We start from the raw sequence: 25,648 nt of genomic DNA, 5'->3' as shown, positions 1-25,648 counted from the left end.
GCAAGAAACAGAATTTAGCAGGCATTAAGCCAGTTACAGTAATCAATTATGATCCAAAATTAAACCCTGTCTAAACTGAGAAGGTCTGATTCTGTCCTCTCTCCCCCCTCACCTTTTCTGTATATGTGTTTACCCGTGCAAAGCAATTTCAGAGTGGATATAGACCAGCACAGTTCTGATGTTGTAGGCTGTTACACTAACTTAGCATGTTGTTCCACAAGATGTAAAATATAATGAAAACAATCATGCGATAACCATGTTTACATTATACCAGGTTTCATTCAATAAAAAGGGAATAAAGAACAAGACATGCTATAATTATTACCATTACTACTTACAAAGGTCCTGAGGCTTCATGTTTTGAGACTTAAAGCAGTTTCTAATTGTGAGATATAGAAAAAAGACCAAACTAAGGGAAGCATATATTTAGAAAAAGAATGAGAGAATTGGTTAAATAAAAGGCAAAACACTGTAGTAGAGATGGAAGAAATCTGCTATAGAACAGTAATTAATGTCTCATCTGAAAGTGCTTGAAGAGCTTCAAAGGCCATTTTTACAGATTGTTCCTCTTAGAAAAGGATAGCCCAGATAAGCAAAGAATATAGATATGAATCAAATATGAAATATAGCTATGAATCAAAGATGAAGGATCAGCACCTTATTCAATATGCACTGAGTTAATTGAAGCCACAAAATACATCATGTTATATTTAAAATACAGCGACAGGTCAATGGCATATAGAAACAAAACTGAAAGGTTTAAAGGTGATAAAAGAAGCATATCTTTTCCAGATGGAATTACAAAAACAGTCTAAACAGGTATTACCCACATACAAATTGGCTGAGGCACTGACTTTAATTTCAACTCTGTTGAACCTCTTTCTGGTTATTGCTTTGCTTGTTTTTGCTAAACTCATTAGCTAGGCACTTGAGAAAATTTGCACTCAATAATTAAGTGCTCAGTAAATTGCTCAGTCCCTGTGACATGTTATGGCCCAGAAGCAGATTTAAAAAGGAAATAGGATTTTGGAGTTTTTGAACAAACACAAATGTGTTCTTGAGTTCTTCAATAATATTGTTTCAGTTTATAGAACTTTCTGGAACCAAAGTTTTTAGGCAGGTGCACACATTAGGCTTACCCTTTTTATCTCTTAATTCAGAAGGGTCCAGGCCTTATGATTCAGCACCTAGGATTCTTTGACTCACGAATAGCTTAATCCCTATTAGCAGCCATGGCAAAGCTGATTGCGGAATCCAGGTGGATATAAACATTCACAGGTTCAGGTTCTTGACCTGAATGAATATGTAAATGTATCCCTTTTCTAGTTCTTTTTACAGGAAGTAGTGCAACCCTACGTAAAGTTCCTTCTCTGGATCCTTTTTAGGTTTCTTTTCTCCAGTAAATTAACATAGGAAAAGAAACAAAATTCTTTGAAATTAAATATTGCAGTTGTAAAGACTTCAGTCTTTCAGAAAACCAGTGCTGAAACTACCTGTACATGCAAGAATTATTGCATTATAAGCTCTACATGTTGTTGTAACATTTTAATTTTGAATAGCATTGCTCAAATCAAACATTACTTCCAACATTATTTCTTCTTTATCCTATATGCAATCAGTTGTGCCTGTTCTTTCAGGGCTATATTTTATTCTATAAATCATTCCCCTGAAGAACCTCAATGATAATATCATTTTATCTGAGAAATGCCATGTGATGCTACAAATGAAGACACCTAGTGTGGCACTTCAGAGAAGGCAGCAGGAATGTTAGCTTCTGACTCCAAGGATCTAATTCAAAATATAAAAGTACTTTACAAGCAGTGCTTCATCTCATGGAATTATTTCCCTTTTGGGATCACAAAACTCTAATTAAATTTTTTGTGCCTACACACACTCCAAAATGCATCAAGCATATAATTTTAAGAGGTAATTTTCCTTTTAATTCAGTGTGTGTTGAGTCACACACAAATGTACGTTCTTCCTATATGCACAGTGTTCATTAGTAGTGACTACCAGTAGCATGACCCTTGGAGAATCACTTTCAGAGCAGAACCAGATCTGTCCTTTCTCCCCAGCACTGTCAAAAGTACTACATGTACTCTCTGTCATCCCTAGTGACTATGAGAGAAGAAATAAATTGAAAGAAAGGGAAACCGGGGGGGTTGGACTTTAAAAACAAGAACAGTGTATTTGATTAAGGTCTACTGTACAAGGCAGTTGTTTGCAAACATCTCTGTGTCATTGTGCTGTGTTTCTCCACTGAGGTGCAACATCCTCATTATTCTGAACATTTCATGCTTAAAAAGTTTTCTGTTCATTCTAAGCCATCCCTATTCATTTCATTCATTTTTAAAACCAAATTATATTCCTATTGTGAAAATTTGGTACCATATGGCTTACATGATGTACCTGTAATGGGCAGTATTTCTTTTTGAACTACATGCTTGCCACTTAATTGTTCTAATTTTGTTCAATTATGATCCTAAATTCTCTTTGGAAATCTGGCAAATGTAACTCATCTGATCCAGGTTTTTATGCTGTATCCATAGCAGTAGGGTACAATTACCTATGCTGTTAATCTGTCAACAATGAGGATTCAAATCTCTGTGCCTTAACATCAAACTTGGAAGAGGACACTCCATGTTTTAAAATCACAGAAGGTCACTATATTAAAAATCATGGATTTGAAATGATAATCTCAAATGTTGAGTTATGCAGAATAAGACATCTTGTTTTCCTTTAACCTGGCTTAATATTTTCATCAGTATGCAGTATGTGTGTAATCATGTATGATGTATAAGATCTTTAAGTCCTCATTAAAAGTTTTTTTTTTTTTTTTCATTCCCCAGTAAAAGTTGATTTTTCCCATCTTGAATAATTCTTAACCCATGCTTATATTTTGAAAACAAAATATCCTCATTACTTCTGAGGATGACCATTTTGTTATCCTTAATTTCTTGATGGACTTTTTAAAACTCAAGGTATATACTTTAAAACTATGCAACTTAATATATATATGTATATTGCCATCTTTCATGCAATATGAAATTAATTTCTGTTATTGAAAAATGATATTTTTCTTCCTTTTACAATGCAGGTGATTTTTCAAAGTAAGAATGTTATATCAGAAAACTGAAATATGATATGGTTTATAACTTCTGGTAAAAAGTACATAGCTTTTCATTTTAATATAAGTTCAGAAAGTATTCATGTTTCTAATATGACTTCTGAAAATAGCTGTAATAAATATTTTCATGTTTGTTTATTGTGTATAACTTGTACTTAGTTACATTATCTTGTTCTTTGAATGAAAGTTAAGCAGTGCTCTCACTTGTTTGCTTTCAGGTTTTCATATTCCAAGGAGATGAATTCTATAATTATAATTTAAATTCTATAATTCTATAATTTTTTAACATTTTCTACAGATAATTTAGTTTGTACATTAGTCATTATTTTAGAATAGTTCACAATAGTCTCTTAATTTTGCAGCCTGTGGTGAAAACATGCTGTTGATAATTGAAACGATGTTTAAAAAGAGATCAGTTCTGATAGCAATATATACAGAAGGGTATATTATAGATTTTCTAGCTCTGAAACCAGAAATACAAAGAGAGGAAATATAATAGCAATGATGACATATACTGTAACTTTTTTATTGTTACATGACATTGTCTTCTTCCTATTTGTCTTGAACAAGGCCATCACAACTGTGCTCTCTGCTGATGTTTCATCACCCCAAAGGTCCATTTTCAGTCCTACACCATGAGTTTTCTGGTGTCTAAGGAATAGTCAGGACTCTCTGCAAGTTCTCTTCTCAGCTCAACCACCCTCCCACACTAAATTTTTCTCCATTCCTCTTTTCAATATGTTGTATGCTTTTCCTGCTTTATGCTGTTATCTCTCTTGAAATATTACAGAACCTCTGGTTCCTAAAAGGAGCAAATGTCAAGTCATGGGTTGGAATAAAGGGAGATGAACCTATATCAAAGAAGAAAGGAAAGGAAGAAGGGAGGGAATTAGAGCATAAGTCGAAAAGAATGGTGTGCTTCCAAGAGAGGGATGATTTGGACAGCTTCCAGAAAGTAAAAAGAGGAAAAGAGAAAACACACATAATAAAAGAGGAATTAGGAATGTAGAAGGAATGTAAATGCACAAAAAGATAATTCTAACCATATTTTTTTTTGGTACAGAGATTCTTAACTCAGCACAGAAAGCATAAATGAAAATCTGAGTCCACTATTACACCAAATTAATTTAAATTTTAATAAATTTGCTTTTATTGTCACTTTGTTGTGCCGAGGCGATTGGCTCTGGGGCAGACGGGTTCAGCAGCAGAACAGGGGATGGAGGCGGGCAGGGCTTTCCTTCCGGCATTGAGGCCACTCAAGGCAGCCAAGGGAGCCGGCAGGACCTGGCAGCCCTAGAAAGGGAGGCTGATGCGGCATAGGCAGAGCCAGCAGCGCCCCCTCCCCTGACATTCAAAAGCAGCCCCTAGGGCTGAAACATGGTGGGACCACTCCCATGACTGGAGTGCTGCAATGACTGGCTATAGGCTCTTCAGAAGAGACAGGCAGCACAGAAGGGGTGGTGGTATATTAAATATAGAGAGCATTTTGATATTGTGGAACTCGAGACTGGGAATGATAAGGTTGAGTCCCTATGGATTAGGATCGGCGGGAAGGCCAACAAGGCAAGCATCCTGGTGGGGGTCTGTTATAGACCGCCACATCAGGATGAGGAGACAGATGAGGAGTATTACAAGCAGCTGGAAGAAGTTGTGAAATTGCCAGCATTTGTTCTCGTGGGGGACTTCAACTTCCCAGACATACCCTGGAAATACAATACAGCTCAGAGGCAGCAGTCTAGGAGGATTCTGGAGAGCGTGGAAGATAGTTTCCTGATGCAGCTGGTTATTGAGCCTACCAGGGAAGGTGCCCCGCTGGACCTTCTGTTCACAAACAGAGAAGGACTGGTGGGAGAAGTGGTAGTCAGGAGCTGTCTTGGGCAGAGTGACCATGAAATGATAGAGTTCTCCATTCTTGGTGAAGTCAGGAGGGGGTTCAGTAAAACTGCTGTCTTGGACTTCTGGAGAGTAGACTTCGAGCTGTTCAGGACACTGGTTGGCAGAATCCCCTGGTAGGCAGTTCTGAAGGGCAGAGGAGTCCAGGAAGGCTGGGCACTCTTCAAGAAGGAAATCTTAATGGCTCAGGAGCGGTCTGTCCCCATGTGCCCAAAGACAAGCTGGTGTGGAAGAAGACTGGACTGGCTGAACAGAGAGTTGTGGCTAGAGCTTAAGAAAAAAAAAAAAAAAAAAGAGGGTTTATGACCTTTGGAAGAGAGGGCAAGCCACTCAGGAGGACTATAAGGATGTTGTAAGGCTGTGCAGAGACAAAATTAGAAAAGTCAAAGCTCATCTGGAGCTCAATCTGGCTAGTGCTGTTTAAGATAACAGAAAATGTTTTTATAAATACATAAACATAAAAAGGAGGACTAAGGAGAATCTCCATCCTTTACTGAATGCAGGGGAAAACTTAGTGACAAGAGGTGAGGAAAAGGCTGAGGTGCTTAATGCCTTCTTTGCCTCAGTCTTTAGCAGCAAGACCAGTTTTTCTCTGGATACTCAGTACCCTGAGCTGGTGGAAGGGGATGGGGAGAAGAATGTGGCCCTCATAATCCATGAGGAAAAGGCTGGCAACATGCTACAACACTTAGATGTACACAAGTTGATGGGGCCAGATGGGATCCACCCGAGGGTCCTGAGAGAACTGTCAGAAGAACAGGCCAAGCTGCTTTCCATCATTTATTGGCAGTCCTGACTATCAGGGGAAGTCCCAGTGGAATGGCAGCTAGCAAATGTGATGCACATCTACAAGAAGGGCTGGAGGGTAGACCCAAGAACCTATAGGCCTGTTAGTTTGACCTCAGTGCCAGGGAAGCTCATGGAGCAGATTATCTTGAGTGTCATCATGCGGCACCTGCCAGGCAACCAGGCGATCAGGCCCAGTCACCATGGGTTTATGAAAGGCAAGTCCTGTTGACAAACCAGATCTCCTTCTATGACAAAGCGATGCACATAGTGGATGAGGGAAAGGCTGTGGATGTGGTCTGCCTTGATTTCAGTAAGGCTTTTAACACAGTTTCCCACAGCATTCTTCTCAAGAAACTGGCTGCTCTTGGCTTGGATTGGCGCACGCTTCGTTGGGTTAAAAACTGGCTGGGTAGCTGGGCCCAAAGAGTCGTGGTGAACGAAGTCAAATCCAGTTGGAGGCCGGTCACTAGTGGAGTCCCCCAGGGCTCAGTACTGAGGCCAGTTCTCTTTAATATCTTTATCAATGATCTGGATGAGGGGATTGAGTGCACCCTCAGTAAGTTTGCAGATGACACCAAGTTAGGTGTGTGTGTCGATCTGCTCGAGGGTAGGAAGGCTCTGCAGGAGGATCTGGATAGGCTGGCCCACTGAGCTGAGGCCAAGTGTATGAAGTTCAACAAGGCCAAGTGCCAAGGGGAATGGGCTAAAGTTGCACCAGGGAAGGTCTAGGTTGGATATTAGAAAGAACTTTTTTACTGAAAGGGTTGTTAGGCATTGGAATGGGCTGCCCAGGAAAGTGGTTGAGTCACCATCCCTGGAGGTCTTTAAAGGATGTTTAGATGTAGAGCTTAGGGATATGGTTTAGTGGAGGACTTGTTAGTGTTAGGTCAGAGGTTGGATTAGGTGATCTTGCAGGTCTCTTCCAACCTAAATGATTCTGTGATTCTGTGATATCTATAACAATATTACATGTTTATATAGGTAGCATGTACAGACTTTAAACTTTTAAGGTGCACTGTGAGTGCCTTTCATTTCAAATATGTCTGTGGCAATGGAGAAGATAACTGGAAAAAAAAAAAAATCTTTGTTGGCAACACCTAGGTATAACACTGGCTACCTTGACAAGCACAGTTACAGAATAAAATTGATGTCCTTGTCTTTAATTTTTTGTTGTTGGTGGTGGTAGATCAAACAAACAAGTTAAATTTTCTTATTTCTAAAGTATAAGCAGTTTCTCTCTCTCACACACACACACACCAATCTTTACTTAAACTAGAAAAGACCACCTTGCCTGCTGCATTGCTATGCTTTTTAGATTAAATAAATTAGATTCAAAATGAAGCCTGGGGGAAGTGCTGCTGCATTGTCAATTGCTTGAGCATTATTAACTTGCTTTTCAAAATGGCTTGGTAGCATAAGAAGATTTCTGTACTGCTTAAATAATACATAAAATTAATTGGAAAAATCTTGTTCTGGGGTGTAAGGCATTAAACCTATCTTTTCTTTGCTTTATGCTAGGACCATTTTGTTTATTTATTTGGGGGGGTGGGTTGGGGAAGATGGGCAGGGCAGGAAGGGATTTTATAAATCATACAGGTAACCCAGGAAACAATAGTGTTAATTCCATCAGCAACTCACTTTCCCTTGACTGTACACTGAATCATTATTTATTTGCTTCTGTTCTGGGATATCAGTAAGACTGTACCACCTTGCATATGCAAAAAAATATAAATAAAGAAAAACAACCACTTAAGTCATAGTAACTCTAAGCAGTTATTACAGTACTCCTATTTTGAATAAGGTGGAAGTGAAGTCTTGCAGAAATTATTTTAAAAGTCTGTGATATACTTCAGCAGATTTGAATGTTAAATCTAGTGTTCTAGTGAAAGAGGTACAGTGCTCATTGATTTCAATTCAATGCAAGTACAGTCATTTAAATCCCTCTGTAGATCCCAGTTGCCTATATTACACAAGATAAAATGACAATTTTGCCTGAATGAAGGTTGCAGGAGTTAGTTTACAGATAATTTTCTATCTTACCATAAATATTCTCACCTATTCCTTCCTTTACTTTTTACATTTCCTTAATATTTATTGAGGAAGAATCTTAGGATAATTCAGTTTGGAAGGGATCTGAGGACATTTCTAGTCCGATCTTCTGCTCAAAGCAGGGTCAGCTCAGGTCAGGCCAGGTTTCACAGGTCTATGTGCATTTAGATCTTGAAAACAGCCAAGGATGGAGACCAGATCTTATAGCATCCTTCCAGTACTCAGAGGGGTCCTACAAGAAAGAAGGGGAGGGACTCTCTCAGGGAGTGGAGAGATAAGACAAGGGGTAACAGTTTGCAAATAAAAGAGGATAGATTTAGATTAGACATAGGAAGAAATTCTTTACTATGAGGGTGGTGATGCAGTGGAAGAGGTGGCCCAGAAAAGCTGGAAGAGCCCCATCCCTGGAAGAGTTCAAGGCCTGGCTGGATGGAACTTTGAGCAACCTTATCTAGTGGGAGATGTCCCTGCCCATTGCAAGGGGGTTGGAACTAGGGTATCTTCAAGTTCCCTTTAAACCCAACCATTCTATGATTCTATCATTCATTGCTGACTTAGAGCAGCTTTGGGATTTGCTTTTGCTTCTGAATAGGGGTGCTTCAGAAGAACACAAGATCTGAACCACTTTTGATGAAAGTAGAATCACTGAGTTTATTTGAATCTTTAGATAATACTTTTTTTTTTCTTTTTTTCTCTTTCCTGATATGCTAAATTCCAGCCATTGTTTTTTTAGTGCCAGAAATTCTGGATCCAGGCTTGTCATTAGCAGGCAGGTCCATTCATATACATGCTGTGTTTTTCCCTCACTAGAGTATCCAGGGAGTTTGATCTCATTCAAAAACAGAAGAAAGTGAACACCTTCCTCCTGGCTTTTTTTCCCCTACAGATGTTCCTGCCAGAGGCTGTAATTCATATGATAAATTCAGGATTGCCCTTTTGGATACTAGGATCAAGACCTTTCCATCTACTCACACACCAGATAATTCCTTTAGTTTTTCATATCAGGTCATCAAAATGTTTTTTGTTGTGTTTAGTTTTGTTTTCTTTTCCAAGTGGATGGCAATAGGCCTGTGGTCACTAGACACAGAGGTCCTCCACATTTGTCTTCATATGAATGACTAATTATGGCAAATGAATTCAGAAAGTCAGACACTAATTACAGGAAACAAAGCTCAGTTCTTTCCACAACCCTACAAGCTGAATTTAGACTGAATGAAGGTTTTGCAAGTTTCCTGCTTCATACACAAGTTAGCATCATAGATATACAAGATTCTTATGTATTTCTTACCGTCTGATAGAGGTTATCACTGAAAAATAAACCAAGTGATTTAAGCTGAGGCCACCCACTGCAGCAGCCAGAACCATTAATTTATTCATCAGCTCATCAGTTCCAGTTTAACATTAATATACTATCGAGTTTGTAATTAAAAAAATAGTCATGTTCTCTCCGTCATCTGCCTACAATAACTAACATCTTTTTTTCCCATTGTTTTTCTAAGATGTTAGTCAGCCTATTTTGCTATTCTACCAGCTTCTTCTGTAGTCCTGTTTCACAGGACTACAATTCCCCGGTATTATTCCAGTAACATTTCTCTGTGTGGCTATAAAGCATGACAATTTCTACTGCTCTCTCTTATCCTTAGTCACTGCTTAGCTATAGATTTGTTTTACCTTCTTGATCTTTCTCATAAATCAATTCCTCCAGGACTCTTTATCACTTTTCTTCCATTTCCTGATCTTGCTCTGTTTTCATCAATATCCTCTGAAGCCTTGAGGTCCAGGACTGTGTCCTCCCCTGAGTGGTACAGAGAGATATTGCCTCTTTTCATTTCTTTCTTATGATGCATCTTCAAAACACCTCTTTGTTACATATTATTTTGAGTTTATTTATGAATATCTTAACATGAAAAGGTGTTTTAACTACAAAAGCAGCTAAATAAATCCTGAACTGGAACATATTTTCTTAGTTTTCTGGTAACCCTGAAAATTCCAGTAGCTTGTATTGTCTTCACCATGGATCATAGACTTGTTCTTTACTTTTCAAAGTAATCAGTGTTTGCTTCTTGGCTAGTCAAACATGTTAATAGCAATCGAGGAGAATGTTTCAAGAGCAAGCATAGTTATACTGATGAAAAACTGAGATAGCAATGTTGACTTTGCATGACCATTTAACCTGGGTCTTGCAAAAGCTCTATTTCATATTCCAGATGCACTGACAAAATATCTAATATGAGCTCACAAAACTAAATCTCAAATAAACTGAAAAACAAACCTGTTTGTTTTTTTTTTTTTTTTTTTTTTTCCATTCGGGTTTGAGCAGTAGCTGGTATTTATAAAATTTTTCCTGGCATGTCATAGGATTCCAGTTAAAATTTGGCTTCAATCAAAGTAGAAAAAAAAAATGCATAAAGACTCCAAATGAACAATATTCCAAGTGACTCTATCATCTTTAGTTGTTCAACTTCTGACAGACTTTCCAGGCTACACCTTATTGGAAAATCCAAAGCTGTTCCTGCTTCCTGCCAAATGAGGATTGGACAACCTCAGACGCTCAAGTGAATGCAGTAAAGCTGAAAATCATATAGTGTTTCACAAAAGGAGACAAAAATAATGCTAAATTGTTATCAATTCTTCTTCCAAACCTAATGAATTTACAGCAATTTCTTCTGAATTTGAAGTGTTATCCAAGTATTCCATCCTCTCCTGTTTTATAGCTGTTTGCTGCTGTCCATTCAACACATGACAACGGTATCTTGTCGTGAGCTCCAAACCTCGCTGTTGGCCTCACTTTGCTCAGGTAGTGCTTAGTTTCTCCTAAAGCCACCAGGGATATTGATCAAGAGTGTTCGTCAATGGCATATTATATAGCTTTTTAAGTGTTTGAAAACACAACTTTACAATTTGGAGAGTGACTTTTCACTCAGGCAGATAATGACAGGACAAGTGGGAATGGTTTTAAACTAAAAGAGGGGAGATTTAAATTAGTTGGGAGAAAATTCTTCACTCAGAGAGTGTTGAGGCACTGGAAGATGTTGCTCAGAGCAGTTTTGGATGCCCCATCCCTGAAAGCATTCAAGGCCAGGTTGGATGGGGCTCTGGGCAACCTGATCTAGTGGATGGAATCCCTACCCATGGTCAGAGCACTGCAACTAGATGATCTTTAAGGCCCCTTCCAACCCAAGCCATTCTATGATTCTATGAGTCATTGCCTTTTTCTATGCATAGATAATTCTATGTATAGAATTATCACTTTTTAGTGAAAATTAAAAAATAAACCAAATATCATTTATCTCTATTAACATTTATTTTCTTCTGCTTGGTGCTCTATTTAATTTTATTTTTTCTTTTGTGTTTCTGTGCTGCTTCATGTTTTATAGCACATCACAAATAATGGTCATATGCCTTGCACCTTATTGTTTCTGTGCTCAAATTTGCTGGAACATTTGCTGGAAAGTTTCCAGTGTTACAAAGGCAACAAAAGGCAACAAAAGGCAACAAAAAAATCTTCATAAAATTGAACAGATGGCAGGCACCTTTGTCTTTATTACAACATTGTTGCTTTAGAAATCTACAGGTGCTAAGAAAAAGATGGAGCTTCATTCTCTGAGTCCTGTGTCTGTTGCTTGTTTCACACTGTGTTAAAAATTATGGTTAAAATTATGTTAAAAATTTAGTCCAGACTATTGTTTTCTTATTTGAATTACACTTCCTACAAATATTCACTCACGTAAATCAGTTCTTGACCCACAAAAAATATACTGAAGAATATTATTTGGGTTGCAGAGCCAAAATAATGTTAGTTAGGAAATGTCAGAATCAATGTCAGTCTTCAATCTACCCTTATGTGAATGTGCATGTTAAGTCTTTAATTACATGATCACATATTATTTTTCTAAAAGGACCTCTGACTCACTCAACACAAAATTTGGAAAGTTCTCAGTGTATAAGGAAAACATAGAAACAGTCATCCAAAAAGCACTATTATCCTGAAAGAAATCTAAAGACTTTTCACACAATAGTACAAAATTGATACAACAGAAATTGATTTTGTCTTGACAGAAGTGAAGTGGGTGAATACTCATGACTGGTCTCAAGGTATATAAATAAAAATAAACATTTGACATATGGAATTATGATTGGAATTATCCTGTTTTCCTAATAATTTCTTTAGAATATTTCAGTACTTAAATTCCAGCAAGCTTTAAATAGATCAAGCTGTGTGATTTCTATTAATGTCTATAGTAGTTACTCAAATATATTTCTCAGTGCCGCCACAAATTTTCCTCCATATTGTGTTTGATAATAAGGATGATCATGCACAGTTTGAAACAAATAATAGTAAGACAGCCCAGTTACAAACACAAATTATAAAGTAAGTAATTGTCTTTAGTTGTATTTAATTGCTAGGCAGCAGAGCAGCTGGAGAAACAAAAATGCTTCTAAACTTAGTGCTAGGCAATATTAGGAGAAATATATTGTGGATGAACAGGTATTTCTGAAACATGGAACACAGCTAGAAGATCATTAGACATAGGAAACCTGCTCCAATTCAACCTCATAATATAGTATTTTTCTCTGATTATGATTTATTGTCTTATTTTATGAAGATTATTCACCATCTGGAATAATGCATAGATCACCAAAAATAGGAGGCAGAAGGCAGGATCTGAAAAAGAATGCTATCCACCCAATTATTCTCATAGAAGAATATAGAAGATATCTTGGATAACACAAAAGCAATCAGTGCCACTTCCCATGACTTTTGACAATGTTTTCTGAAGGGAAAAAAAAAAAAAAAAAAAAAGTGAAGCAATGGTTTAAAAGTCCTTTTCTAAACTCTTAAAGCCATGTCACTTATGATAGATTATTATAGGTTTAAAGGTTGGACTAGGTGACCTTAGAGGTCTTTTCCAACCTGAATGATTCTATAGGGAGAGCTAATACGTGATATATTCAGACACAAGATCCTTTTCTCAGTTCCTTGCCATGTGGTAAAGTTTCAGTCATCTGACCAGGATTTTTCTGTATTAGGTTTAGATTTATGATAATTATTTAGATTTATGATAATTTTGAGACCAAGTCTGGTTAGCTATTTCCAAGAATAAAAATGGAAGAAAAATAGTTTGATTATTTTTTGTGGGTTTTGTTTCTGTTTGGGGGTTTGTGGGCTGTTTTTCTTTGTTTGTTTGTTGTTTTTTCAAAGTAATTCTTGGAATTGTTTAAGTAGCTCCAAACAACATGGAAATAAAAAGGAAAGGAAGGAAGAGGAAAAGAAAAAGGAAAAGGAAAAGGAAAAGGAAAAAAGGATGTAAGAATCCTCAAACTCAGCCAAGTGGAAAAAGAAAATAGCTTCTCAGAATTTTTAGTTCATAAATGGTTAATAGTGTAGCTACTAACTTCTCTGGAAAATATATTTAAACTGAGAATCTTACATGTCAGACCTATGTAGACTGAGAGGGACTTTCCGTACAATTTCTTCTTCCATATTCTACAGGTCACTCTGGTCTCAAGCACTGGGAACCAAGAGCACTAAGACTCTCTCTTGTGCATTACATTCTCCAAGCTAATAATCAAATTGAAGGCCGATACGAATAAAAAAGAGACAAAATTAACCTACCTTATATTATTACAGCCATTACATGAAGTGGGAGTTTACTGGACAATTCTAAGCTATTAGATTATATGCAAGCCAATAAAGTTCACTTTAATCTGTAACTAATCAGCAGTTTAACTTTCATCATAGACAGGCCTGCTCGAACAGATTCATGAGTTCCTGACATAAAGTTTGACTACTGTATCTACAAAGTTACTGTTCCTGCTAATGCTACAAAGCAAAGCTCCCAAATCAGAAAGTTTTCAAGATAATGACTTTTCTGCCTAGCAAACCAGTATGGTATGAACACACAAAGCAAGTCTAAATGAAAGGAATAAAGAGTGAGAAAGTCATGTGGTAACATTCCTCCAAATGATTTAAAAACTAGGGCATGTAATTCTCATTGGGTTTTCTAAAATTTGGACTCTGTTAGAAAGAAACAAGGAAACTGAAGTACTTCATTACTTCTGTCTAGTTACAGATCTATTTCAGTTTATGAAAAATAGCTATGTTAGCTTCTAAGTTGAAATAGCTGTGAAATCTTTCCATTGTGCAGTTTGTAGGCACTTAATTTTGTGGAAAAAAAAATCTGTCTTTCTAGTTTCATTCTAAGATTTCTTATGCACATCTCAATTAAGTCTCAAGTTTTCTGTATATCTCCCTAACTTGTTTTGGTTTTATTTTGCCTGCAAAGCTTTTGACCTCTTTTGCTCATTCTGTGTTTTCTTGTCAAAACCAGTTACAAAAAGTAGTTAACTTTGGTTTTCTTTTTTTTAAAAAAAGTCTCTAAATAAACATGAGATTGAACTAAAATTTAATTATTGGAGGTAGGATAAAAACCAGGGTACTTAACAAAAACAGCTATAGAAATAGATTGTTGAAGCAGAAGAGACATTAGACCTAGACATGTCATGTTATTATTGTTTGAAATTAGAAGCAGCTGAGCTTTGATCCTGCAAAGGTATGCTCAGAGACTTGGCTTAACTCACTAAATCAATGGAGCTCTTTGTAATGCAAAATGACAAGCAGGTGCTCACTTTTTAGTATTGTAGCCTAAATGTTCATATGAAAAGCCACAGAGTCACTGATGAACAATTTTTAGAGAAGCCATGGAAATCATATTAATTTGAACTCCATGTAGCTCTCCGCTTGTGTTTTTTGTCAAAAATTAGAAAGTGCTTAGATTGAGGAAAAAAAAAAAAAAAAAAAGGATATGTAAGAGAACATAAGAGACCATCCGTCATCTTTCACTATGTACTTCCACATGACAATTGTTCACCACAACCTGTCTTGTGATGTTTTTGAACAATTAATTGACATTCCACAGAAACTGATGTAAAACCAATTTAAGTCAGTTATCTATTTCTGTGGGCTTTGGCTCACTTAGTAAATTTACAGAAAAAGAGTCTCTTTTGTCATAAAGAAATTTGGAGAAAATAAGACAATGGTTGTCGCAGCACTGACTCCCATCATGCTTCATCTCTATAGTTACCTGCTTCCATCTGATCAGTTCTCAATAACTTAAAGGTAGCAGATAGGGAGGGTTTAGTAGACAAGCCATGAATACAGTTTGGGCAATGAGTGGTATAGACAGCAGCTCTGTGGAGAAGGACTTGGGGTTGTAGGTAGATGAAAGACTGAGCATGAGCCTATAGTGTGCAGCTGCAGCTCATAAAGCCAGCTGTATTCTAGGCTGCATCAAAAAAAGTGTGGCAAGCAGGTTGAGGGAAGTGATTTTCCTTCTCTGCTCTCATGAGACCCTACCTAGAGTGTTGCATTCAGCTGTAGAGCCCCCAGCACAAGAAGGACATGGACCTGTTGGAGTGACTCCAGAGGAAGGCCATAAGGATGATCAAAGGGCTAGAGAACCCTGCCTATGAAGACAGGTTGAGAGAATCTGGTAAAGAGAAGGCTCTGGGGAGACCTTAGAGCAGCCTTCCAGTACCTGAAGAGGGCCTACAAGAAAGATGGGGAGGGACTCTTTATGAGGGAGTGGAGTGTTAAGATAAGGGTTAGTGGTTTTCTAATAAAAGAGGGTAGATTTAGATTATACATTAGGAGGAAATTCTTTACTATGAGGGTGGTGAAGCACTGGTACAGGTTGCCCAGAGATGCTGCGGACACCCCATCCCTGGAAAAGTTCAAGGCCAGGTTGGATAGGACTTTGGGCAACCTAATCTAGTGGAAAGTGTCCCTGCCCATAGCATGGCAGGGGGGTGGGTCAGGGGACTAGAGGATCTTTCTATAATTCTGTAATTTTCAGTTCTGTAGGAAAATACACATTGGTGCTAGTGACACTAGTCTGTTTTTTGTTTTACCTTTTTTTTTTCTTTGCTTTCTTAATTTCTGGCAGAAATGTAAAGTGATTATCTTTGTTTATGAAGGGGTAAGGAGACTCTAACAGTATGAAAACAAATAAGTCCAAACCAGCATTTCATGAAATTCTGTAATTTCAAAATTTAATTGTCATTTTTAAAAAACAATAGTTGGTTTGTTTTGCCTTTTTTTTTTTTTTTTCAGTGTTAAGTGTTTCTGTATTTATTCCTTCTTCACTACTCCTCTTTCTCTTTCTCATCCGTCACTGCCAGACTGTAATGAAATACCAATGGATATTTTTCTCCAGGAGGTTAAGGAACATTTTGATATTTTTTATTATGGATAAGCTCCTTTCCTTACCCATTCCATTCATGTATTTGACTCAGGAATTTTCTACAGGGCCTACTCTAAAACTTCTGGTAGTGCAGTAGTCAGGTAACACAAAGGTTCTTTGACAGTTTTTATAGAGCTGGAATACTTTAAATCCTGTGCATATACACAGAAGAATATCCTTTTTGCAATGTAGCTATGTTGTCTGGGTAAGTGTTACAGACTACACCAGCCTTATCATTCTTTTGGTGGCATAAATCACTTCTAAGTGAATGGCATATTAACAAAAGGACAGGTACCTATTGTTTGGCACTGCATCTTTGCAATATTAAGAGCATTTCACTTCAGAGAAAAGTTTCATACAACTGGATTTAAGCATTTTATAAATCTCTGCAAGAAAGGTCTTCTGCATATAAAATCTATGCTACATCAAGTAATCTTCTTAGGTAGATGAGAGAGAAATGTGGCAAAAGTCACTTATCTTGTGGATAAAATATTTTACTGTTTTTAAGGAATAATAAGAGGAAACATTGAGCAGGCAATAGCTGTGAGGTATAGAGTTCACCCTTGTACATACAGATGAAATTTCTGGGACCAACACAGGTGAGGCTTGTAGTGTGTAACACTATAGAAGTGTAGCAGAAATACATTGCTGCTATACATACCAGAGACAACAGTTCTCAAATTCTAAAATAATTCTTTCCATAAAGCTCAGCCTGTCTTCACTGTTTGCATAGAATATGTTTTCCCTCTAAGGTCCTGTGGCCTTGGGTAGTTTCCATTCTGCTAGTAAATAACCTGATCATGCAATCCCTATTCAAACAAATCTGGTTTTAATTTTTATTAAGCCTGTTCTGCTATCTGTCATACTTCCCTAAACATAGCTGCAGTGTCTTCAAAGGATTGAAGATACAGACATGAATGCTGGGCCAATAGTCTTCTAAACCTTGATTTGGGAAATGATCATGAATTCTTTATTCAAGCAGAACTTCCAGAAAGAAACTGCTTTTTTTTTTTTTTTTTTTTTCCCCCCCCCCCACAGAATCTTTGGAGGTCATCTGGTCCGATCCACCTTCTCAACCAGGGAATCATAGTCATTCATTGCCTTCTTTCCAGAAGAAGTTGCAATATATCAAAGTAAATATCTAAGTAAAATTGTCATAATTAGCTGAGCAATACAAATTGATTACCACTTTAAAAAATGTTGAAAAATAAAAGGGGTATGACCTTACATAATATTATATTAAAAATTATTTGACATTATAGGAACTTTATTAATTTATCCATTGGATACTCAACGCAGATAATTTTTAATATATCATGTATATTTTACAATTTATAAATAATATCATATAGAAACATTCTATATACAACTATATCTTTAAAATATATATTATTAGTATATTGGGTATTATATTTAACCCAATATACAGAAAGCTGCGATAAGATTGTCCACATTCAGCTATTCAAGTTGATGCTTATTTCATACAGTTGACCAGATGATCTTGAAGGTCTTTTCCAACCTTAATGATTCTGTGATTCTATGAGGAAGGTACCAAAAATTTTAGTACCAATAAGCAGGTATGAAGATGTGTAATGTGACAGCTTTGCCGCTGTCAAACCAAAAATCTGGTACTTGACTCTAAATTGTGCCTTACAATACTCTAGATCAATATTCCCTAAATATATACAGAAAGATGATTATGGTCTAATTTTTTTTTTTCCTGTGCTTAACTCTACACATGTGAGTAACACCTCAGTACAACTGCCAGCATGCAATTTATTAAATGTTTGTTGTGGTTCCTTTAGAAACTTAAAGATCCACATTAAGGAATGGTGACAGCTTTTCATTATTTTGAATTGTAAAGAAATACAAAGTGATTCTAGTTATTCATTTATACAAAGTGCTTGGCTTATACTGTAAATTATGTTAAAATTTATTTTGTGTCTTGAAGTTGGAAAGTGTTAAAACTTTTTTTTTTTGTGAGCTGAGTAGATTTATATCATAATTGTTAAATAAAAGCATATGAAAACAAGAAAAATACAGAGAAATAGCAAAAGTAAAATTAGCAAAAAGAATTGAAAATGAAAAAAAAATCTTAGATATGATGAATGCCATTTCAGATAGAAGGATGAATTAAATTATTTGATATTTTAAAAGTAACAGAGAAAAAATTGTGGTGGAAATAGATATCAGTTATTCTGATGAACAATGTGCATTGGCTGTCAATCCAGCATCTTAAGGATGCTGAAAGAGAATCTAGGTTGAGGTAGCATATATATGTATATATATATATGTATATATATATATGTATATATATATATATATATATAATTGTACTAACAATACTAGCAGTTCACGTTAGTCATACTTTTCTTTTAAAAAAAAGTTCATTTTGTGTGCTAGCTGAATTTATAGGAATCAAAAGGTGAAAAATGTTATAGAAAGTGAATTTTTCTTAATAAAGACCACTGTGCAGTATAGCATAATCTTTGCAATAGAACATTTGTAAATCTTGAGCAGTTTTTCAATAATATTTAAATTGACACTAGAACTTACAGAGATGCTCATTGTGATTTTTTGTCCCTGTGCAAACAAAGAAATGATCAACAACTAGCAAGTTAAGGTAGAAGGGCTTTCAGCTCTCAAGAGACTAGTCCCGTTTTTAATATCATGCAGCCTGATTCCCATCTAAAGGATTTTCATAGTATCAAGATAAATAAATAAATAAATAAAAAGTTTTCTTGCATGAAGCTGGAAAAAAGTTTAATCTTGCACAGGTTTCCCCAGCAGACCAGAAGCAGCCAGGGAGCTTGTCATTTGGAGATAAAGTAGACATGCTAGTTACTTTGGGTCCAAAGCCCTCCAAATAATTTGTATGTGCTTGTTGCTAATTTCATAATTAGTTCTGCTGAGATTAGTGTGACTACTCACAAGGTTCAAATGGAAGACAAAAAATAAATAAAACAACAAGCATTTCCTACTCTAAATTCAAGGTAGCATTCAAGCCTCACAGAAGGTTTATTCTACTCTCAAGTTGAACATTTTAAGGCAATATAACTAGGCTGGCTCTATGCATCCTCTATGCAGAGAAAATCTACTTCTTATCTTTACAATTATCTCCAGGTCAAACAATATATTTGCTGAGTACCGAAAATAAAACACATTGGCAGGAAACTTCCAGCACACTCTTTCCCAGGTGAATGTCATAAACACAAAGCTCTGGGGTCATAAGATTTGAAAGATAAAAGCCTTTCAGGGTTTGGTCTCATGGTTACTCCTTTTGTCTTTTGTATTCTTGGCTGACAAGCTGAAACTGGGAAAAAAGAAAAGTTATCCCCCCCTCTCCCCCCACTCCTCACCCCTCCCCCCCCCCCCCCAAGCATCTTTCCATAATGACTTACTGCTTGTTGGCTTGGATGCTTTTCCGAGACCACTCACTCCAGCTGCACTCAAACAGCCATGTGCCCTTCCCATCACAGGAAGCGAAGATTAGTCAACATCCAGTTTGATAGCCACGTTCAAGAGCTGGGCTTCAGGTTCTATAATCTAGTTTAACTACCTAGTGCCTGCTTGTAACAGAAAGAGAGTTGTATATTCACCATCCTCTGGACTCGTTTAAGCACCAAATTGTTTAATTTGCTGATAGCTGTAAAATGCTCTTCATTCAAGGGAACGTGGACACCTGACTTCATATTGCAACCTTCACTTTTCAATGCAAATGTTACACTTGGTTCTCAGTGTGTAGAATTTAGGCATTGCAGCATTAAATTGCAGTTGCCTGAGTCATTTTCTAGTTCTTAAAAAGGATAACACTGAGCACTGTATTCTTCTCTCCTCCATTTTTTTATTCCACTAGAAACATATATATATAATAATAATGATAAAAATACCCTTGAGAATTACATTGCAATCAACATACTACTGAAAGAAAAAACATAATGCTACTGAGAAAAGTCAGAATGAAGTGGCCATTTGGCTGCCTGCAGAAATCCATAGAAGACACATACGAGTTCTGAGCAGACAAAATTGAAGTTAACTCCTGCGCAGGATTTATTTCAAAAAGTGTTTAAGATGATTTGATTTCACCTCAGAGATTAATACTTAAAATGAAGAGAATTGAATAGTTGCTGGACAGAAAGCAGATTTGTGAAACATATTCTGGGATGGAAACTTTCAGTTTGGGAAGGGATTGTAGTATGCTAGGGTAATTTTAGGGCTATTTTGCATTTAGATAACACACATGTGACTTGATGGAGACAAGTGATGAAAAAATGGGTAAGGAAATTATTTAACTCAGGAGCAATGCAATTATTGAGAAATAATTCATACACTCAGCATCCCTGGGATTAGTAATTCAGGCTCTTTAACTTCTACCTGTTGAGCAAAAATTCATTTTATAAAGCATCCTTCTCACCTGTGCTCAAATAGGACATACCCTGTAGAGAAAATCCCTTCATTTAAAGTAACAAGGTTAGAACACCTTCACTGTCATGCCCACACTGCAGAAGAGAAGAGAAAAGATAATGTTGACCTTCGTGGCAGTCAGGACAGTGTCCTCACAAGTTCTAATATCTCAGAGGCTATGTGCAAAGTTAGCTATCTACTCACAAAGTACTAAGCTAATAAATAATATGATTAGATTTAAATAATTTTGATTATTTAGGGGATTCAGTAAGCACTGAGCAAATAGAAATCATCATAGGGAAATGTAGACCATGTTGGGAAATACTTGGTAAATAGAACAATTTTATTGTACCCTGGAAAGGAAAAGAAATAAACTGAGGAGAAGCAGTGATTGGTTTAGTGTGCAGGCACAGGGATGCTCTGTTTCTCTTATATGGCAACCCATTCCTTCCCACCTTCAGACTGGGTTGCCATGAGGAAATACTTGCAGTGTGCTCAGACAACCCACACCTTGTAGAAAAGAGTGACTCTTTAACTCACTAAATAAAGTTTTCAGTTTCTCCCTCTACTTTGTATTTGTTGCCATGATAAGGCCATCTCTGGCCACTTATTCCTCCAAAGTGGTTTACAGTGTTTTCCTGCCACTGCTGCTAAAACCCACAACCGATTTTTGTTATTTGCTCTCCTGGATTTTTAACCAATCTTCTCACTGCACTCTTTAGCTTATAAAAAATGCATCTGCCAAAATAGTCTTGTCAGTTATTATGGTATGTTTGCCTTTGTTCTGAAGCTCTACTTTCTTGTCTTGTTTCCTATCACATTGGGGTCAGCCATTGTGTTTTTGACATTGCACATCACATCACCTTGGACCATGTCCATCTTTATTCATTCTTTTTCTCTGGAGGTACACATCTTGGAAGTTTCTCTGAGGTAGCCTCTTAATCCTACAACAGATTCCTAAAGTCGATCCATAAATTGATCCTATTCTCTTCCCATTAAGATCCAAGGACACAATGTTTGGAAGGAAGTACTCTGACATAAATTCAAGAGCAATCCAGATGTCTGATATAAATCTATTTTAAGCTTTCTAAAACAGTTCGGACATGCATACTTAAACACATGATCTTATTTCTTCTATCTTTGTCTTTCTTCTTATCTTTTGCTGCATTCATTTATTTTATCTTGGTTCAGACAAAATATTCCTCATGGGAAATTTTCCATGTGTATGTGAATCTTCCAAGCTTCTATAAAAGAAAGGGTCGTGTGCCCATGTGTTTCTTGCAAAATGTTAAAGAAGTTTGAGCCTCCTAAACAATCTCAGTTATAGAGTAGGCTCTGCCCATCATCTGTTACATGTCACCACTCTTAACACATAAGTGTGAGGCAAATTCCACTGACCTAGTGGAATTCATAATAAAATATTTTGGATACAAAAAAGTATCTATGATTTCCAGATAATTTTCTGTGCGTGGTATTTGCATAAATTTATTTGCATAAAAATAAATAAATAAATAAGTGTGACAATTTTTCTGGTGATATGCAATAGCAGAGCTTATAATAATGTTGTATTCATCAGGAAATGGCAAATTCCATCTGCAGTCTTAACTTTACTCTTTTCTACAGACGTTTTACTGTACAGATGCAAATTACATGTATTTCATTATTTCTCAGATAATGCAATGTTCTCTAACATTATGTCTTCTATCTACATACTAGCTAATATTTTCAGAAGAAAAATTAAATTTGTCTCTAAAACAATGAAAAAAAAAATCTTAAAAACCTAGTCTGGAACCCAGTTTCATGGATGCAGCTGAAGAAACTTACCTCCAATTATTCAATTTATAATCCCTTAGAGCATCAGACTTGCTAGCCCAGTCCACATGCTCACTTTTTCAGGTAGAAAGTCAAAAACACCTGGGCAAACACGTCAAGTTAAGCAGCTTGACCTTGACTGTGTACTACATACATTATACTAGTGATATCTTTATAAAGTGTTGTTTAAGTTGAGTTAATGATTCCTAGCTGAGATCAGACTGAGAGCTGATGTGATATGAGGTGGAGCCAAGGCACATGCTCACTTTGGCTTTCCCTGAGGGGGTAAACAGAGATATTGTGAGAAAAGTCTGTTGGAGGATAGTAGGTGGAAAGAAATGCCCTTGGTAAGCACAGATAGGTGGCAGGTTTTGTGCTGTTATCTATTTTCAATATTTTCTGTAAGATGTTGCCCAGGGTATCCAGAAAAGCCCCTAACTTCACTGTAGCAGCAAGTAGATGTTAATTCCATTTCAACTTAGTATGTTTTTCTGCCTTGCAATTTTGGCCTTATAAGCACATATTTAATAAATATTCTTAATTTTAAGGTAAGGGTATGCAGCATCACCATTACCACCTGGAGCTGTGGTCCAAACCCCCCTGTGTATTTGTGGCAGGCTTAACTGCATCTTCAGCAGTCCAGTTTTAATGCAAGAGGCACCACTCACTTGAAATCCTTGCCTTGCACAGCCAAGAGCTGGGAATATTCAGAAGGCTTTGACCTCACTCAGTGTTGCTGGTGAATTTGGCATAATCCAGAGAAAACCAGAGGCCAATCAAGAACAATACTGAGGCATTTACTGATACAGTCAATGACAGCAAAATCTTTTAGTGTGAGTGAAGCATATAAAAACCAACCCTTTTTCACATTGTTAACCTTTACAAAACAAAACCTTCTGCTTAAGTTTGAAAAGACCTAAACAACAACTGAAGTATCTAAAGGGTTAAAAATGGCTGGGGAATGAAAGAAAGGCTATGCGTATATAAAATCTTACATTTCTCATTTTTGTTTTTTTTTTTTTTTCCCTAGAGTCCAGGGCAGAAAGCTATGGCAAACATATAGTAAAGCTGTATAGGACAGAATGCAGAAAAGGGCTAAACGTGTTGTGCCTTTTTGATATTCTAACTGCATTGCCTCCTTCTGTTGCTTGTAATCACATCTGACACTCATTTAGTTAGATTAATCTGATAGATTGCAAATGTGTATCCAGGGTTGTAAATGTAATTGACATGTGTTAAAAATATAATCATACCAGTCTGAAGTATATGTGTCTTGTCCTCCAAGGGCAATCCTAATTTTTTGACCTGTAAGTCAGAAATAGTGATTTTGGTTTGCATTCCAAGCGTACTCAACACATGTGGAATGTTATTTATTACATTGGTTCAGATTTGATATTTTCACTTGTCATGGCTGGTAGCTGTGATGTCCATAGCTGTCATTCAATAGTATGAAATTCTACTTTTTTCCTCTCTATATTATTTTTTTGTGAATTTAAGAATGTTCACATTTAAAAATGGGTAATTCTCTTTGAGCTTGATAGAAGAGATCATGGTTCTGTTCCTAAAATCATTGTTTTTCTTCATCACTGTAATATTTATGTAGAGTTCTGTATGTTACCATGTCACTTTACCTGACAAATACTAAATCGTCACTCTAACCAAATAAGTTAGCTGTAATTGACATAATTTCTTAAGTAATTTATTCTGATATTTTCTTTGCAACAACATTTTCATTACGTATATTTGAACCTGTGTTAATGAGGATTTATCCTATTTCCTGGATGGTTATTTATTTATTTCTATCATTTCATATTTGCAATGGTCTATTTGATCCTGATTCCGAAAGGCAGAGAAGATTCGTATATCTACCACCCTGCATTCTTCTTATATCAGCTCAGCTTACTCAATAGACAGGGAGTAGAACATTTCTGATTTTGTCACATTTCATACTTCTAATGACAATGTGTTTGTGCAAAGTCCACAGAGCAGATTAAACATAGGCAGGAAAGCGTCCTAATCCATTGGGTTTATTTATTGTTACATATTTTTTTTTATGATATCATTAGATTTTTCTCTGTGCTAAAGAAACTATTATTTTTCTTTTTATATATATAATGGCTTTAGATTTTTCTGCATACTAAAGCAAGAGCATTCAGTTTTTTACTGGACAAAAAGATCTTGGCCCTAGAATGAATTGATCTTGTTCATAGAAAGTAAAGAGGGCAGGATTTGCCTAAGAGTTTTTGCTGTTCAGATTTCTCTGCCTTTTGTATAGCCTGTCAGGTCATAGTAATACTCTGTAAGGTGATTGACCAAGACCAACAAAATTATCAGAAAACTTGGTACTGTCTTTTAAGATAATTGTTTGCTTTTATTTTGAATCCACAGATCGAGCTTTTCTTGCTGTTATGAGTCAGAATACGGCTTTGTAGAGAATTTAGCTATGCTCAAATCCCATTCATTTCTATTCTATGTAAGTAAAACTTACAGAAATATTGTGTGATTTTTTTCTGGCTGCATAATGTATGATTCTATCTCTGAGCAGCAGTCATACAGGAACCAAACTGCTTCAGAGGTACTCCTGCTCTTATTTTTTATGTTGTGGAGCTTGTTAGTCTTGCATTTGCTCATCGAGACCAAGAAATACAAGCTTCCCCAGTCAGGTAGGGGACTTAATGATTGTTTATAGCAAGGCAGGCTCTAGGGTTATTCAGAAACAAAGCTTCTGACCCCAAAGGTAATACAGATAAGTAAAATATCAGGAGAGATTCAAGCCAAAAGTGAAAAGTTTTTCCTCTACGTGGTGTTTATATGGGTTAAGGTATTTAAAATTATCTGTGTTTATATTGTCACAGTGTTCACAGAAAATGAGGAAATAAGAAAGGTAATTTTAGACAGTTTATTCTATTGGGATTTTGTAGGACATCAGGCTTCAAGAACCTTACAGATTTCTTGTTTCACATTGTGTAATCTTGGCTTGTAGCATCACTGTAAGATCATAGGATAATTCATGCCTTTTACTCCTAGATGAAAAACAATGTCGGATGGTCTCACAGTTTATCCAAGTAATCTTCTTTTCACCAGGGCTCTTTTTCTTACAAGTGGACCAAGTACATTTGTAAAAATGTCATGTTAAGCTATGTTTGATAATAGCCCCTTTTTAGTGGCATCATCCTCAGATACAAGAGTTAAAATCATTGCATGTCAGTATCATCTATTCCAAATCGGTTGCATGCCTTGCAAAGAAACAATGAAGTTTTGCTTTCTCTTTTTTCTCTCTAAAGTATTCGCATGAGCAAATAGTTCTTAGTTCTCCAAGCTGTGCCTCAGC

General features: G+C 36.4%; 1 protein-coding gene across 7 annotated transcripts in view; it reads left to right on the top strand.

The window, feature by feature from the left end:
* Positions 1 to 25,648, top strand: part of FUT9 (fucosyltransferase 9) — a 119,757-nt gene that overhangs the window by 57,149 nt on the left and 36,960 nt on the right. Inside the window, exon 1 of one of the 7 annotated variants that reach the window (XM_035320002.1) lies at positions 13,117 to 13,710. The exons of the other annotated variants lie outside the window; for them this stretch is intronic. Within the exon in view, the coding sequence (XP_035175893.1) occupies positions 13,680 to 13,710 (31 nt within the window). The 5' untranslated portion in view covers positions 13,117 to 13,679. Of the gene's footprint in view, positions 1 to 13,116; positions 13,711 to 25,648 lie in introns of those variants that run through there. 7 annotated transcript variants of the gene reach the window in all.

This window comes from Oxyura jamaicensis, chromosome 3 (genome assembly GCF_011077185.1).
Source record: "Oxyura jamaicensis isolate SHBP4307 breed ruddy duck chromosome 3, BPBGC_Ojam_1.0, whole genome shotgun sequence".
Lineage (NCBI taxonomy): Eukaryota > Metazoa > Chordata > Aves > Anseriformes > Anatidae > Oxyura > Oxyura jamaicensis.
This window is presented reverse-complemented; position numbering and strand designations above follow the sequence as displayed.